This window comes from Channa argus, chromosome 3 (genome assembly GCF_033026475.1).
Source record: "Channa argus isolate prfri chromosome 3, Channa argus male v1.0, whole genome shotgun sequence".
In the NCBI taxonomy this organism is placed as follows: domain Eukaryota; kingdom Metazoa; phylum Chordata; class Actinopteri; order Anabantiformes; family Channidae; genus Channa; species Channa argus.
In genome coordinates, this window is record NC_090199.1 from 11,322,823 (window position 1) to 11,341,092 (window position 18,270).

General features: G+C 39.5%; 1 protein-coding gene across 7 annotated transcripts in view; it reads left to right on the plus strand.

Annotated features, from left to right (window-relative positions):
* The window catches only part of inpp4b (inositol polyphosphate-4-phosphatase type II B), a 136,280-nt gene that overhangs the window by 44,115 nt on the left and 73,895 nt on the right, over nt 1-18,270 (plus strand). For 4 of the 7 annotated variants that reach the window (XM_067498315.1, XM_067498316.1, XM_067498317.1 and 1 more), the window contains one exon: nt 8,274-8,353. In XM_067498315.1, the coding sequence (XP_067354416.1) occupies nt 8,274-8,353 (80 nt within the window). Of the gene's footprint in view, nt 1-260; nt 464-3,786; nt 4,283-8,273; nt 8,354-18,270 lie in introns of those variants that run through there. The other 3 variants (XM_067498321.1, XM_067498320.1, XM_067498319.1) reach the window with 3 other exon arrangements.

The window sequence follows — 18,270 nt, forward strand, 5'->3', positions numbered from 1 at the left end:
TTCTATTTAATGTTACTCAAGCACATCCTAATCATTCTTGGAGCCCAGTGTAGTACTTAAAGGCTGCTGTCAGAAAACCAGGGTTGTCTGATACTTGGCCAGGCAGAAAAAGGACACAGCCAAAATGTAATTAAGTAAGTAAGAGCATGGATACAGGAAGAGGGATGTGTGCAGAAACTAAGTGTGGTAGGATGGGCTTTTTGTTTGAGGGCAAGCATTGACAAGCTGAAGAATGTGCGTGAATAGAAATGAGCACTCGCCAGTTTTGTGCTTGTTTCCTCTGTGATAGAGTCACAGATCCCCTGGAACTTCAAATTATTTCGTGACAAAGAGAGAAATCGACTTGTATGTCATTCCGCTTATACACAGCTTCATAGATTTCTGTACTTACGTTAACTCCAAGAGAAGGAATGCTACAAGAAGTTTCCCCTAGAGGAATCTGTTTCTCAGCAGGCAGCTTTCAGTGAGTATTTAAAGCACCTTTCAGACTGAGAGAGTCCAGCCCCCAAGTGTCTGAATAAGGTGCAGCAAGATCTCTTTGCTATAACTTCTGTACAGAAACTGTATCACTTTAAATGTGTTTGAGAAGCAGGGTGTATTGCATCATGGAAGCAGTTTTTTAGTTTTCAGTAACCACATTCAACTTTATCTATCATATTTCTCGTGCCTCCTTCTGTTCACAACGGTTTGATAATGTGCAATTTTGTCTGTGGCAGCACACACGAATCGTTGCATTATCTAATTGAAAAGCAAATTTTACAGTCCAAAGAAAGTATCCTGTTCTGGCTTACTGCAGATATACAATAGAGACAACAGCACACTAGAGAGACTGGTATTTTCAGTCCCCTAAAATATGGAGACTTCATATTCAGTGCACCACTATCAAAGATCGGATAATAGGCTGAGATAATGATTGAGTTTGTTTGTCGCTGTGGCTCGTTTTTCAGCACAGCAAGCTGTATTCCTCAAACAGCTGGCTAATTGCACTACCAAAGACATTTAGTATTGACATAACTGCACCATTGTAGCTCCGTCTTTACTATCACTCACATATTGAAATGTTGATTCAGTTCTTAATCATAATGCACAGCAATGAATCCTTTCTTGTTGCTTCTTTTACTGTTACATACAATCCTATACTATTCTGTAATTCATAATTTAGTTTAGATATGAGAGTTTCTTAAACCCCAGTGTGTTCTTATATAATTTAGCCCAAAGTGAGATAAGAATAATTACTGAACTGTGTGAGAACAGAAGTTAACCCATGCCAAGCTATGCCAATTAAGAGCTCACTTCCACGATTTTACACTCTGTAATCTGACTACAGTTGAAAAAGATTAGTTTTGCTTTCCTTTTATCAAACTTGGACCCAGAAGGCATTCGTCTCGTTTAAGTTTCATGTTTACACGTCGAGACAGGCTTTTTGTTTTACAGCAAGAGGCGTTTGATGCATTTGATACAGTTGAAAATTTTATTTTATTTATTTATTCCTAAAGCAGACAAAAATGATACAAACAATGAATGAAGAATAATTACAAAACACACTTAAAAGGAACAAATTAGTATTGTTACACTGCTTTACTTTGCCTGAATCACATGCGCTGCCTTAGGACCAGCATGAGTAATACAACAAGAAGTACACAAGCCAGATTGGAATACTTAAAATCTCTTGACAGCTGAATACAAGATCAAACATGAATCTGCCCTGTATATAAGATGACCCCTTTCTAACACCAGTTAGATCTTTAGAAGATTTAACTCTAGTCCAACTGGGAAGGTTTCCCTAAGATACTGTTACTAGAAAGAGATGATAGTTCACATCCTTATTGGTAAACTGAAACATATCGTATGTAATTACTTCTAAAAGATACTTTTAAACATACTCATAAAATGGTCCAAGAGCAGCCTTAATCATATAAACAACTGTCGATTTAAGTCAATATATTTATGAGCACATTTAAAAAAAAAAAAAAAACACAATATCCAGACAAATAAAAATTGTGTTAGCGAAGTCATAATGGCAGTATTTATTTGTTTGATGACTAGAAAATTCAGGGACAATGTTACTACAGTTTGGTTGTCCCTTTCATTTAAACACTGTTGGTATTGCACTGAAGGAATAAATGGGATATGGAATGGTAAAGGGGGTGAGCTGAAGTCTGTCTGCCGACCTTGCTTTTTTATTCTTTTTTAACAGATCAAAAGCAAAGGATTGAGGTCAAGGTAAAAAAAATACATCAGGCAGAATACGAGGACAATGACGACGGTAGACAGCTAAGAATGAGACCATCACCTCACCGAGGGAAACTCAACCGCCTGCTTTTGTCTGTGCTAGTCTGGATTTAGGGGTGACTAGTTGTCCAAGATTCATTGTTGCCATCAGTAGCAACACTTTGGCTGTCAGGGGTTTACTTTGTGACTTTACATGGACTAGCACACTGCCTGCAGAGTCATGCAAAGCCCATGAATAACCTCTGTGCACATGTGGAGCTGTGATAGTGTTCAGCCAGCTCTGAGCACTTGTTAAAAAATACTAAAGAGTAGGAATTAAGGAGTGCTTAGGCTTTTCCTTTAACAGGCTGGAGCCCCAGACATTTTTACTGCGGTAGGTAGCTTGTGCTCCCCTTGTTGAATGTAAGACCAATCCCCACCAGTGTGTGCTTTTCAGGAATTCACGGCTTGAATGCTCCAAAATATGTCAAACATTTTTCAACTTCAGAGTGGGGAAATACTAAAAGCTTAGTTGATTCCTATTTCGAGCAAACTTTGATCTAGGATCTTCTTCAGACATGTAGGTATTCAACATCTCTGTTCCTATAAGACTCAAACAGCTGGAGCGTGGGAAAAATAGGCCATAAAGTAGAATCTGTAATCACTGACAAAAATAAGAAGTAACCAACTACAAATGTACATATTTATTTGATAAAAGCACAGATGCACATTATCTATTAATAAAAAATTTGTTAAGTTTATTAATAGATAGGAAACTGGTTTCCCCTCTGCAGTGCAGTTCCCTGGTAATGAAACTGTCACTCCAGTGTTTCCACCTCCTCTAACTACTATAATTCCACAGTGCAACTTGTATATTAACAAAGTGAAATTCAGTGCCATAAAATCCAGTTCTGTATTTGCAGATGTGTGTGCTTACACATTTTAGCTATCTAGGTAGGTAAGTGTGCATAAGTGTTTGTCTCATTGTGTTCGCATGTGTACCTGCTCAGGGTGATAAGGGCCAGTGTAGTGCGATTCTTTGTTCTGCCAGAATTATTCATTCCCCTGTGTCAGCGTGGGTAAATTAGACCCTGTTCATTCCAAGGTTTAAGCCCACGTATTTAAACTCAGTGTCACTGGTGTTGCCTCGTGGGTTTGTCATATTTGTTGGCTTCTCAAAATGGATTGATGTTGTTTTTCTCTGAGGCAGCTCCATGTGTTGGTAAATGCCTGAGTTAGTTAAAATGCTCAGTGTGTGTGTGTGTGTGTGTGTGTGTGTGTGTGTGTGTGTGTGTGTGTGTGTGTGTGTGTGTGTGTGTGTGTGTTTCAACAAGCCTCCTGAGTTATCCTCAAGTTTGTTAGTGTGTAATAATCAATGCTGTACACAAACACACACTCCTACACATTATACTTTGCTACATGTTGGATTTTCTTGCGTTAAGCGCTTCTTTTCTTTTCTGAGTCACAGGCTGCAGACGAGGTGTGTCATACAACTCTGTCTCTCCCCTCACTTCCTCCCTCTCTATTCTTCTATATCTCTCTCCCCTTTTCTATGTTGCTATCTTGGTTCTCTACCCATTAATTCAGTCAGTCTTCCTTCCTTTCTGTTTCTTCCTCTTCTGGGTTGCTCTGCTGTTCTTCCCCCTCTCAGGCTTGACTGCTTGTATTTGCTAACTCCCTCCCTCCCCTCTTTTCTTCTCTCTCGCTCTGTCTCTCGCTCTCTCTCTCTGTCAAGCCAGCCACAGCAGCAAGAGCAGTAGTGTTAGTAGCTTACTCTAGCCAGTTCTCATTCAAAGCCGAGGCTGCAGTGTGTATTTCGTGTGTGCGTGTTTTACATTGTATGTATCAGCCAGTGAGCCGGCTGCTGTTTAAAGAGTGAGTATACATGGAGTTACTCTAACTGAGGCTGACTCGAGGAAGATCTGTCAGGAGACCGTCCAGAAGCTCATTAATAGGAACAAGAAGGACATAACATCTCTGTTTTATCTCTTCTTTTGTCGGCCTCTTCTAATTTCTGTAGTTCATTTCTCACCGTCGTTCCTCTGCTGCTGGGATTGTGTGCAAAATAACTGTAAGTGGACTTCCGTTTGTGTGTGTGTGTGTGCGTGTGTGCTACTTTATCAGTCTTACTGTGGTTATAATTTGTGCTTGAGTGCACAAATTTGCATTATCATGTAAATAGCATGTCATGACATCTCTAATGACTTAATTAGGCCGATTTGTAAAGCCCTATTTGTAGTGGAAGAGCAGGGTATTCATGTAGACACTACTGACCTCCCTGGTATAAATCTTTTCATATTCATAAATGTTTGCCAGATGCATATTATTCAACGAGTGCCAACACTGTCACTGCTGCCATTTATATGAAATGTCATTTGTTGGCGTAGCATATGAATGAATGTCCTCTCCTCCAGGTACGCTCTGCACCCTGTGTGTGTGTGTGTGTGTGTGTGTGTGTGTGTGTGTGTGTGTGTGTGTGTGTGTGTGTGTGTGAGTGAGAGATACGAAGAGAGGGAATGATTGAGAGAGTAAGTGTGGGTTTATATGTGTGTGTGTTTGTGTGTCATTCTGTCACCCAGGGCGTGGAGAAAATCAATAGATCTACAGCTTGAGGTGGACCGTTTACCTCTGCCAAGTGATGGGCAGACACTGTGGCCTTCAAAGGTCCACAGATACAATGACATGTACAACATGTCAGCTCTGCGTGCTCCTGCACAAGTGTCGTTCATTTTTTTTGTCCATCATTGATCTTTTTTCTCTCTTTCTTTTACAGAGCACTTCAGTGTTTGTGTATAGCACGAGTACTGTTTCTTAGCTTGTGTTGCCACAAGCAACTGTCACTTTTTTTTTCCGGAAAACTATTGAAGATCATAGATCAAAAGTTTCACTTGTAGCTCACAGAGGGAATGGCCAATACAACCAGTCAAGGGAATAAGTAAGAGCAGGCGGAAAAATAGATAGAAATAAGAGAGAGCCGGAGCATGTGAGAAGGGAACACAGCGAGACCATCATAATCAATCCTCGGTGATCCTGGAAGAGCATCATTTGTCTTCTTTTCTCACTCCACTCCTCCTCTTGACCCCATCTTTCTCTCATTTTCTCTGGTATAGCCACTTTGATCTGGCGTAAGAAGACGGTCTCCAGAGTTTCATTACTTCTAAAGCCTTCTTTGTGAGGGGCCATAAAAAGATGCTAAGGAATGGATTTCTAAGACCATTTACCAGACGTTCTGTACCAGCTTGCGAGTAATGGCTACACAGGGATATAATAGTCCTCCACTGTGTGCAATGGCTATCTGTGTCTCGTGCTCTGGGTTATTAAGGCAAACTGGGATTGGCCATGATACGTCCATGCCCAAGAATGTGTGCATATTAAGTGGTGCCTACTGGGGATCCTGGCTCTGTGTAATTCATAAGGAGATGGCATTGTGCTGCATAAACTCATAACAGAATATCAAACCTATTGTCTCAGCTGCTTTAATTCTTTCTGTGTGTGGACACATGCCCATGTTGCTCTGTTTGCCTACTTATGAGTGGGCCAGGGCAAAGGAATGTGTTTGGGGCAGTGTTTTGCCGGAAGCATATGGGCAGTCATATGGGGTAGAGGGATAAGGCTCAGAGAGGAAATGATTGAGAGAAAAGGTCAGTAGGCAGGATGCCCTTTTTTATCTGATACAGGAGACTGTAGAGAGACTAAAAGAGGAAGAGGGAGGGAGCAAGAGTAGAGGCAAGAGAGTATCCAAATAGCCAAGCGAAAAAAGAAGAAATGTGAAAAAAAAAGAGCATGAGTTAGTTTGCTCAAGCTAAAAAATATTTTTAGCCAAAGACCAAATCTAACATTATGAAGCTGACATGTCAGAGTTGTGCCCATGATGACTTTACAACAGTAAGTGTAGCAGTCAAGGTGACCTATGTTTTAGGGTGCCTGTTCTCATCAGTCTTGTGCACTTAACTACAGTTGGCCTTATGGTTCCAGCTCTAAAACACTGTTACACTCTCTTTGTCCTGCTTTTACCAGTATTTCCTGCAAGGATGCACCTGCCTTTACTCTCATAATATCTAAATATAGGGTACTGATCGTATTATTCATATTTTTTGCATTTACCATTTGCATATCCCACATTATACAACTCATTAGAGGGATTTATTTTATTTTTAATTTTTTAATCCCAAGGTGAGGTAACACTGGTTTTTAGGGATTGCTGTAAAAATGAAAAAGAAACCGTATTTAATGTACATTTGTCATGACTAGAGGTAAAACAATTATTGGATTTCATAAATTTTTCAACTGACAAAAACTTTGCAATGTTTTGGGAGATAAACCCCAAAGAAGCTAAATAAATTTGGCTTTGTACTTTAGGTTTGTCATTTTTGAATCACATGTGCAGGACATGACATTGACACCTGCTAACTGACAAATGCAGTTGGATTTCTGCAGTGGCACTGGTAACAGAGTCAGTCAGTTATGTTTTCAGGTTGTATTTCTGACTTTTTTACTTGTAGTCCTTCATAAAACCAGCAGAAAAGAAATGATTCTGTTGATGAAAGCTGTGTGAAATATTTATCCCCTCTCCTTCACTCTTAAAATTATACTTAACACATTACAAGTAAAGCAAGTTTGTTTTTTATGTTATGATTTTAATTTGATTAGACCAAAAATGTGTTCTCGCTTGCTCTATGTCTTTAGTACAGAGATAATTTTTTTGTGTGTGTGTACTTTATATGCTTTCAATGAATGGTCTAAATCATTGAACCACCTTTATTTATGCAATAAGAAGCTACTCTTTCTTTGCCTTTGTCTTTCTTTGTCTGGAAAACCACTAGCCACAGTGGTAATATAAAGCCCTGCTTACACCCCTATGTATGACCAGTCCTTAATTTGCTTTAGAAGCTACAGCATATAGCTAACATGAGGAATCAGTCCACTCTGTTTCACCCAGCTCTCGCTCTCCCTGCTGAGCACTTCAGGTTGCCATTTTTATGAAATTATAATAAAAGAAAAGGCTCCAACACTTACTAATTGAGCTGAAATAATAGAAATTCTCTGAATTGTTAGGAGGTGGGATCCTCGCTCAAAAACCTTCAGAAATAAATGTCTGCTGCCAGTGCTGTTCAGGTTTAGTGCTGATTCTGGGTTGAAAAAAAGGTTGGTCCGCTGTGTTTAGCGGATAGCATTTGCACAGTCTGACTTTTCTCTATGGTGTAGAGTAAAATATGTATGGAGTGTGTGGAAGCTTTCTTGTGCTTTCCAACACTAATTTGCACACGTTAAAACAACAGACACAATCCAGTTTTCATCCTTTCTAGCAATGCCAAGCTTTTGACAGCCATCTTTGATAAAGGCAGATAATGCAGAAAGTCAAAAATGATCTTATTTCGTGTTTAGATAAAAAACAATCAGGTTTAGTAGATTAAAAGATTTCAAGTGATCTCACTGAAGATTGTGTGAATATGCTGTGCATACTATAATTACGGTCTTTTTTCCCTCATTATGATGAAATGTGGAATGTCCATTATCCATGCTAATTATGTGGTGGTTTAGCTTTATTCAGAGCCCTTGGCTTTCCGCCTGCAGCACAAGCCAGCATATTGATTGTGTTACTTGCAGGTGTACAACTTGCCTCTATATGTGTGTGGACATATGCATCTGGGTGTGCCTGTGAGCGAGCACGTGTGTCTTCAATGAATGTGGATCATCTCTCTTCTTTATTGATGGGCTCGTCCCTTACCTCTCTCTCCATGACCCAGTTCTGGTGTGCTGACACCCCTGTTCACATCATGCCTGCAGCAAACACGTGTTGTCAGAGCAGTGGGAACGGGGAGAAAGGAAAGAAGAGGAGAGTCTCATGTCAACAAGATCACACATTATTGCTTTTTTAGATCACAGGGCTCAAAATGATTTTTGACACATTTTATTTGACACTTACTTTGCAGTGCCTCTATGGTACAATCAAAAAAGAGTTGTTCCGTAGTTTCTATATAGTTTTTTTACCTCTGTACTTTCTGCTGAAATGCTCTGCCCCGTTTTAACCTGCTATTTCTCTTCTCTTTCTGCTTCCACAGAGCAGGTTCCTGGGTAATGCCACATTTTCAATAGGCGATCTGCTGAGGGCTAAAGATGAACGGCTGACCTTGAGTCTCAGGTAAACGCATGTTTTTGTCATTCTGTGTTCATTGCTGCCCGTGTTCCTCCAGGCTAAATAAAATACAGAGCTCAGAGTTGAAAGATTACATCTCATGACAGACCAACATAAACATCAAAGTGAGATTTGTTGGGAAAATAAAACTACCCACAGATACTCCACGAATGTTGCAGAGGATGCCAGGGTTGTTTGTTTCAGGGATGCTGTGTTAGCGTGTGAGAATACAGTTCTATGATCTGTGTTTTTTGGAAATAGGGTGTCTTTTCTGTGAGGCAGTTACTGTAGAAAGAAAGAAATGAAAGTGAACACCTGTCTTTTTTTGAAAGTGGGGCAAAAAACAAGGACATTTGAGTACAGACGAAAACACTATTTTAGTTCTTTGAGCAAAAGTAAGATAATTGCGCGATAAAATCAAGCAGCCAACAGAGAAAAAAGGAAAAGTTAATTTCAATAAGCTGAAGTACAACTAAGGGCACTGACTTTGTTAAGGACAGTAGTATAAGGACATCATTGGTGAAAAAGAAGATTGGTTGTTCTCCTTAAAGAGAGCACATCAACTTGTCACAAACCACAGATAAGTTGTGAACGTGATTAATGGTGTGTACTTTTAATGGAGTGCTTGACACGATTGCTAAGAAGTACAAGAGAGTTATGTGTATAAATTGCTGCCATGGTTTGACAGGCATGAAATGGTATTTTGCTGCTAGGTTTTCTCTTTTTACACACAGTAACAGAGGTGAGCTTGTGTCTGCTAATTGTTTAAATGTGTTGCACTGGTTTAGAGGCAGAGGAAAGCTGTGGCCTGCTGTGTTGTGTGTTAAGTGCCTTCTTAGTGAGCGTTTCACTGTGAATTGAGCTAACAGAGAAGTCATTAGTGCCATACAGATCAAGTGCTCATCATGTCCCTGATCTGACTAGAACACCTACTCAGAAAACAGAGCATAAACAAACTTGAGTGGCATTTTTTATTTTTCTTATTTTAAAATGCCTTTGTCGTATACCCGATATTTAACATTTGTAAAGGCGCTTTTATCAGTCGTTCACTCAATAATTGTATTGCTATTGCTGCACACCCTATGAAAATCTTGTTCTTGTTGTTGTTGATGATGATGATTTTGCCACAGTGATGTACAGGTATACCCCAAAGCCCTGTGAGAATCATTGTTGGATTCGGTTACAAGTGCATCCATCATTGATGTCATGCACAGTCAGAGGTGAAACAGACTTGAAGATGTCAGCGAGAAGGAGCAGTGAAATTCTGCTACGTTGATGTTAAGTTACTTTTCAAGCTGTTTTCACTGCTAACTGTTTGCTCTTGCTGGTCAGTATTACTGCTGCTAATTTTCACTGAACAGCTTCATAAAGCTGATTCATAAAATGACTCAACAGCACCACGCATTTTAACATATTGTAAAAATTCTCATATAGTGTGTTAAATGGTAAATGGCTGCATTTATATAGCGCTTTTATCCAAACACATAATTCACCTCTCATTCACCTTTGTAAGATGCAGAGATATAAATAGGTTAGAAAATAGGTTTTAATGTCAGTTGTTGGCTCCAGTGACTGCTGGGGTATGTTTCTTTGTTCTGCCTCATATGAGATGGCCTCTGTTTAGAGACAAGGAACGTCCACTAAATAAAATAAAAAAATTGTATATGTCATATATATGTCATTAAGGAAACCATAATCTGGATCTTTCTTACCAAACTACCGAAGTATCGTTGGGTCATTCAGGACAGAAGTAAGAATATTCGTATTTATTTGTAGCCCCTGGGCATACATGGCCAGAGTGTCTATAATGGGAAGCAAAGTTGAGATTCTATCTGCTGGAACTGTGGCTAAAAGTGTTGCAAAGTGTTGCAGCAGTGCTTGTATGGGTGATTGTCGAAAAACTCAACTGCTACATGGATTTATTGTTGGCTTGGTCTGTAGTTCCAGACATTTTCCTCATGACTTTGGCTGAAGCAGTGGATCTAGCCTTTGTGAGTGTGTCCCATGAAGACTTTCTTTAGAAGGTCTGCAGTAAGAATAACATTAAATATGCATAGTGCCTTATGGCCTTTTTTGTTGTTCAATTTTAAAGATGTTTTTCCCTCAACCTGTAAACTGTTAAGATGAAATTGTCTCAGTCTCCCCAGTTTGTATTATCAATTTGAATTTCCCTTTTTTCACATCCATAGTTGTGTTGCCCCTTTGGCAACCCTCTCTTTTTTCCGCTTCATTTTTACTCTCTTTTGTTATGCTTTTCATTTCCTGTAGGTGATCCCAGGTCACTGGATATAATTGTATCTTGCACAATTGACTATATGAGCTGCAGTGAGAGTAGAGATTACAGCCCCCCTCCCCCCTCTGTGCATTGGCACATCTGTGTGTTTGCATGCACAGTTTTGGGCAGATGTTGGTGGGACTGTTGTACGACACAAGATCATCCCTTGTAGTCACACAGCACTGTTGTGTTTCTGGTAGATTTTGTTGTTTGGTATTGTATTTGTTATTCCTGAGGATAACAAACCTGTCACAATACTTTTAGTAAGAGAAATAAAAATTCACACTCCCCACAACAGATGTTACTTTTACTCTTCTGTCTTTATCATAATCACTATCACTATAGTATTAGATCTCTTACCCCTGTGTATACTAATTTTAGCATGTTTCTTCACATGCTTATAGGCGGTAGTTCAGTTCAGTGTGGGGGCCAAAACTTAGAAATTATTACATTTGTTTTCAAAGTATTCTCGTGTTTGTTTTGGCTTATTTTGTGGAATTTTATGATGAAAATAAGGTGAACTGGTCACAACTAGTGACTAGCACTTTTAAGAAAACATTCTTTTTTAAGAGGAGGAGGCAGTAAAAGTTGAAAAACCCTACTGTAAAGGTTAATACAACCATAAAAATTAAAAACAACTGAATGCTACAGGTAAGCGAAGCAAATTTACAGGAATAATGTTACATAAAAATGCTTTATCTGAAAATGATTATCCAGGTAGTATTTTCTTGGTCTAAAGAATTGCAACAAAGAAGCTGTATTGTGATTGATAATGACAGGTGACATTTAAAACCTTCCATTAAAAACAAATACACATACACAGTTATTATGGTCTACAAAGCTATTGTGGTAGTTTGTAGTGTGGTGTTGGAGCTCAAATGTGTTACACTGACAGTCAATGATGCATACGTAACACATAAAGACACACAGAGGAAACTGCCTTGATTCGATATGCTGTTTTGCTTGTTGATTCATCCAGTGAGAAAACATTTCAAAGATGAGCAGCTTTTCATAAGCATGTATGATTCATTCGGGGCTGCTTGACCTGTGGATGAGCCTATGATTCACAGTTCAAATTAGTTCTGCTGGCCAAGCAGCTCGGATGCTGCTGCGCTGACATACACAGTAGTGCATTTCATTCTGCCCGCTAAGGAACGGATGCATTTTAATACAATGTTCTAATCCCCACTCCGTCAGTTGTTGCAGAAGATCAGTTAATTTTAGTTGACATTACTCAGTAGAAGGAAAGACTGACTGCTTTATCTGCACCAGGCAATGATTGATTCTCTTGAGTGAATCTCAAAACCAATATGGCTTTGACCAGCATATGGTGCTGAGCATATGTAGAGAAGAAATTGGTATTTGACCGGTGCCAGCGTGTGTATGTGACTTTTGCTTTTGCTTAGGGCCTTCAGTAAAGTTCACTCTGCTACAGGGCTGTCCACCTCTGTTCATTCCTTATTCCCATGAACTCTCTGAAATTTCAGCTCATCTCTCAGGTCTCACGCACACTCTCATGTGTGGCTGGTTTGGATGTTTGTCACGGATTGTTTTTCTTTCCTGTAAGGCATGGCCGGTTTGATTTGGGTCAGTTTTTTCAAGGTTATTGACAGTGTCGTGTTAAATAAGTGGGAGTGGTGGATACATATACTCAGCCTTTGTCAGGATCTGTCTCTTTGGCCGGCACCGGGAGCCATTGAAGTGATGATGAGAAAAGCATATCTTCCTGCAGCTCTCACACAAGCAAAAAACACATTGAGGTGCTCTAGACACTCACCAGCATACAAACGCAGTGCAGACCCATTGTAGAAACACAGACATTCACACCACCAGATAAAGCTGGTGGGAGAATTGTTTCTTTGAAGTTTGACTTGTATTAATCATTAGCAGACATCTGACATAATTTAAGGGGAATCATTGATATTTGTGGTCAGTGTACAGATTTAACTCAGGTTTGATGACCTATGATGGTAATATTTTAATCTACCTGCATGTGTTTGAAAACCATAATAAATGGAAATTAAAAAGAATACTTGTGTCACTACTTATAAGAAAGTATTTGTGCTGCTTGAGATTTAATGTCCCAACAGAAGATAAGTACTGAAATAATTCAAAACAAGGTCATTGGCATCTGAGGTGATGTTGGAGATAGCTGCAATGATATTGAGTACATGTGTATCCAGGAATATGGTTGCTGGATTGTGTGTGTGCATACTGCACCAGAGCAGTGCCTGGTGTTTTGCTATTGAGAGACTACGTCTTCTTGACTGCTGTGGTTTCTAAGGCATCTGTTTCTGTATATATACGTATATGTACAGTGGCAAATTACTGGCAGTGTTAACAGTTATTTTGGCACCTCTGCAGAACAAGCTGTAAGCACAATATCTTATCACAACATCAACCGCTACCAGTGATGGACAGCAATGCATTACTACATGTTACTCAGGGGGAACAAAGAAAGCATTAATTTGGAGTTTTGGGTGTGTGTGTGTGTGTGTGTGTGTACTGGTATCAATATTGAATTTTAGCTTTGTTTTTGTCTTCACAAGTTACTGGGAGGGCTCTACTGTAGCTGTAGCTGCTAAATGCCCCGCTATGTTTACCAACTGACCTTGTCTGTCTGCAGTTTGGAAGTAAGGACAGCTAGTGTAATGTAGGCTAATCACAGCTTTTTGGCAAAAACAGCTGGCTGTGGATAAGAGCAGTGAGACTGTATAAAAACAATAAAGTTCTAAAACCAAACAAAGGAGATGAAAACTGCTACAGCGATCAGGAGAACTGAGAGAACGTGATGTTATCTTTGAAGCTGAAAATGTGAATGAGCCCAATAGACTTGAATATTAACAAAATGATCAGTGCACTTTTACATGGATGAAATATGTAGTCTTTCTGTCTGTACTCACAGCTAACCCTCCTCTACACTAGGTATGCTGTTACAATATCAGCCTGTGAAGGGTGACCTCGGTGCTGCTCTACTCTGGTACCTGTACACAGCTTGTAGTAAATCTCTCTCTGGTTTTGTATTATATGGACTTGGACTCCTTGCCTCATTCCCTTGTGGCCATTACTCACACAGAATGAAGGAGCTACTGTAGCTTAGAAATGCTGCCGTATCTTGGCTGAGTAATGCATCACATAGCCATACTTGGTCACAAGTGTTTGTTTATGATGCAATAACAAATCACTCTTAATTGTCTGCTGGTTGCAAACATATTGTGGATGCACTGTAGTATTTACTGTAGCATCATGCTGACTAATGGTCTTAGAGTTTGTATTTAAGCATTATAGCCGCTGATGGCAATGTAACAAGTGATTTAAATGGTGAGCTGCTTGCCTTTGGTTTATTCATGAAATGTCATTTGTTCTGGCTTTTGTTGCATTTTATTTCAAACTCAAAGTGAGAAATCCATTTGCATACATTTGCAAGTATTTACCCTGCCTCTCTCTGCAAGCTCAGTAGACATTTTAGTGAATAACTTGAGAGGGGTTGTACCTGTTTCTCTCTCCAATATAGAGCTGAGCTTTGCAGACACGCACATTCTAAATCTAGTATGGTTTAAATGGGGACTTGGGAACAACAACACAGCCAGGCGCTACAGGAACTGCAACGATGTCAGTGCTGCAGAGGTCTTTCAATAATGCATGTTATGTATACACATGGGGAGAAAGATTATCTCAAAAACAGGAGGTGAGCCTCTTTCATCCCACTGCATACAGTAAATGACTAACAGTAATAGAAGTGAATAGTCTGCTTATATATTCGTGGGGTCTAATCAGGGCATGGACAGACTCCAAGCATGTACACTACAAGTGTACCAGTGCTAGTAGAGTAGTAGAGTATAGCGTGTATGTATGTGTTTGCCAATTTAGTGGAACACTCTCCAGTTTTACATTTCCATTTCTGCGTGCTTTGTCCTCTACACTCGTTTTGTTGCCCTCACAGTCTCTTAGACCATAGTTCCCTTTTGCTTTCTTTCTTGTTATCTCTAAACTTTTTACACTCAGTAGGAGAAGCACTGTATGACCCAGTTCTACAGCACAGTTTGAGATTTGATTTTGATATGAACTTGTATACTTATATTCTGTGGGTTTGTGCTTGTGTGCGTGCATGCATGTGTGTGCATAAGAGATTTACAATGGCAAGGCTGCATTATCACAGACCAGTGCCTCTGCTCCCTGGCTTCATGGCTTATTCATTCATTCCCATTGGATAAAGCCTCTCTTTACTGCCCCACCAGTAACAGTTTAGCCTGCTATCATGATAATAGCATTTTACCACCCCAGAGCAACTCACTATCACCCTGTCCCCATTCTCACACTTATTCAGACAGCCAACTCTCCCTTACTTTGTATCCTCTGCGACTGATTGTTATCTGAGCCTGACCTAAAAGCCTAAAGATCAAATATCTGATCCAGTAACTGTAGGAGTAAAATTACTGTGTGTGTGTGTGTGTGTACTTTTTTGTATTTGTCATGGTATGAGGACATTTATTATCACACATTACATTCACATTAAGCCAAATTCCCCCACATTTGAGAACAAAAAGCTGGCCACATTGAGATTTGCCATTATAATTGTTTGATTTTGGCTAGTTTAGGGTTATATTAAGCTTGGATATGTCTGGTTAGTGGTACAGTTAATGTTCAGTCAATTCTGTAGTGTGCTTTCCAAGTCATAAGACACATTTTTTCTGTTTGGTTGTGACTGCTTTCTTGTCCCTGGGGAATTCTAAATTAACAATCTCTTATCGTAAATGCTATGGCTATGAAAATGACATTTTTAAATATCAACTTTTGTGTGTACAGTATGTCTATGTGTGCGTGTGTACCAAATGTTAAGCAGTCTTGCTAATTACACTCCTCTGAGGAGTGATTGTTCTTTCGTCCCTTGTGGCAGTCAGATAAACTCACACATATGTTGCCATTTTTCTCTGTGTAGTCATTGGTGGCTCTGTTAAAACCAGTGGACTATTTAATCTGGGGAGAAAATGGAACAAAAGAAGGATATTTATGAAATATATAAATTATTTTATTTATGGGCACCTTAATTTTATCAGGTGCAGCAGTGAACAGAGGAACATATGTATGGAAGCACTTAGGGGAGACAAAAGAACATGGCCACAGCATTTGAGTTTATGGCTGGTGGGAATATATTTTATCTACAGTTTGCACATGGTGGGTACTGTTGGGAATGTGTGTGTGTGTGTGTGAGAGAGAGGGAGAGAAATTATCGAATAAAATGCATTTAATGCATGTGGAATGAGTTTGCACATCACCTTGCATGGAATCACACGCAGGCATAGCTTTACAATCACATACAAGCCTGTGCACACAGAGTTGCTGCACATACTGCAATGTAATTTGGGTAATCCCAACATACCCTACAATGTAAAAGTGGGAGAAAAGGAACTCCGTGGGGCTGAAATAAATGCACATATGGCCTCCTCATTTTTCCTCCTTCAATACTAAAAATGCTTCTTTTACGTGCAGTTCCTTTCCATAATCTATGATATCCCCCAGGCATTAGGGCTCATGGGCAGAATATAAAAATAACTATCTCGGCCGATGCTTCACCATTGCATCCAAATCCAAGTTGGAAAGAAAGATGGGAAAGAAAAGAAATACTTCATTGACTGGATGCCTTAATTACCTGCCATGAGTAATTACATTTTCTGTAAACAGATGAGGGATAATGCCAAGCATGGTATTGAGCTGGATGTGGAAAAATTTATTAGTCTGTGTCAGTCATCACGTTTTCTTCTTTAGCTCATCTCTGTGCAACATAAAACAAATTGGTCAAAGAGATGTTAAAATCAGACGTGTTGTAAGGAGACAAAGACGGAGGAGCAAGGTTTAATAAATCTGGCCTGAGTCGGTGCTGAGGCATGCTAGAGGCACGGCTCATGCCAAGTCTCTGACTAAGTGATGGGAGGATGATAATGAGGACAAAAAGGAGGGAGGAAGAGGGGGGGAGAGTAGGTGTATAAAATTTTGTCTCACAAGTTTGTGTTTGTGCTTTCTTTGGGGGCTGGGTGGGGTTTGCCATCCTCTATTTTGGCTCTGAGATTAAATTGTGGTGCTTCATCATTCAAGCACCCTGCTAGGACGTTGTAACAGAGCTCATTGCAATCTTTCTTGTTGCTCCAATATGTTCACCAGAGTACATTAGGTCATGCATAATATCCTGTCTGGTTTGTGGTTTAATATCACCTTGAATAATGCAATGCAGTGTCCATTTCTACACTTGAAATAGCTTTAAAAATTAATGTTCGTGTTTCTTCTAGGGTTCACTGTGAGAATAATCCATTGCTTTTTTATTTCCTAATTAACCCAATTACTGTTTGGGGGAATAGAGAAGAGCTTTAGGTATTTTACCAATCCACATGGCACACAGTGTCAGCAACCCAAACTAGAAGTGCCAACACAAGCAAACACACATTAAAACACTATATAAATGTATATAGATATACTTGTGTTTCTCCTCATTTTGGGTCTGCCAATGATATGGAAAGTTGAATAAGGCACAGTGATTGAAAATAAGAATATAGGGTCGTAACCTTACCTCATAAGCCAGTATTGAGGCCATTTTAGCTGTTTTAAAATATCAGATATTTCACCAATTGCATAATTTTGTGTGTGGTTTTTGTGTGTTCTGCTGGGTGGGTCAAGTTTAGTTCAAAGACTGTGCACACAGGTGTTTTTGTTTACTGTGGCTGAATACACAGGTGCAAAGAGGACAGAGCTTTGCAGGTAATAAAGTGACATCCCCAGATCCCATGTACTCATAGGGATTATAAAGGTCTAATTTTCCACCTTAAGAGGTGCAACAAACTTAACATGGGAGTGATAGAACTGTTGGTTAGGCATAGTCTACACCAGGGGTCACCAACCTTTTTGAAACTGAGAGCTACTTCTTGGGTACGGATTAATGTGAAGGGCTACCAGTTTAATACGCACTTTTGAAGTAACAAATTTGCTCAATTTACCGTTAATTATATGTTATTATGTTATTTTGACCTATTTTTAAAACAGGCCCGCGGGCTACTCATGTGGTCCTTGCGGGCTACCTGGTGCCCACGGCCATGGGCACCATGTTGGTGACCCCTGGTCTACACACTGAGGTTGCATTACGACAGTACTGTAAGACAGAATTATAATACTGGCAGCAATGTTTTTATCTTCACTTGTAAAAAAATGGCACTCAGTTTAAAAAGTAATCCACCAAAGGAAAGTGCATTGGCCAATGGAGCACCTACTGGATTACCTCCCATTGCGTTGCATAAACAGATCTGTTTGGGTTTTTTTTGTTTTGTTTTTTTACCACAAACTGTGTCATTTTGCAAAGCCCTGCAGTGTTTGCATCATCTGACAAACCATTACAAGAAGCTGTGGTTAACGCCAATATGCTGAAACTTTTAACCTATGCCTACAGATGCTAACTGATAATACCTCATCTAAAGACTGTCTTTGGTGTTCACAAATAGACACAATTTACTCTTACTCATTGACATAACTTCAGAGTGCTTCAAGCTCATGTGTCATAGCTTCAAGTCAGCCAGAGTAAATGGAAACACCTGTGTTAAGTATCCACGGTCTATTATGTAAACTGTAAATCAGTAATGAAGATTTTAAACAAATGAATGTAAAT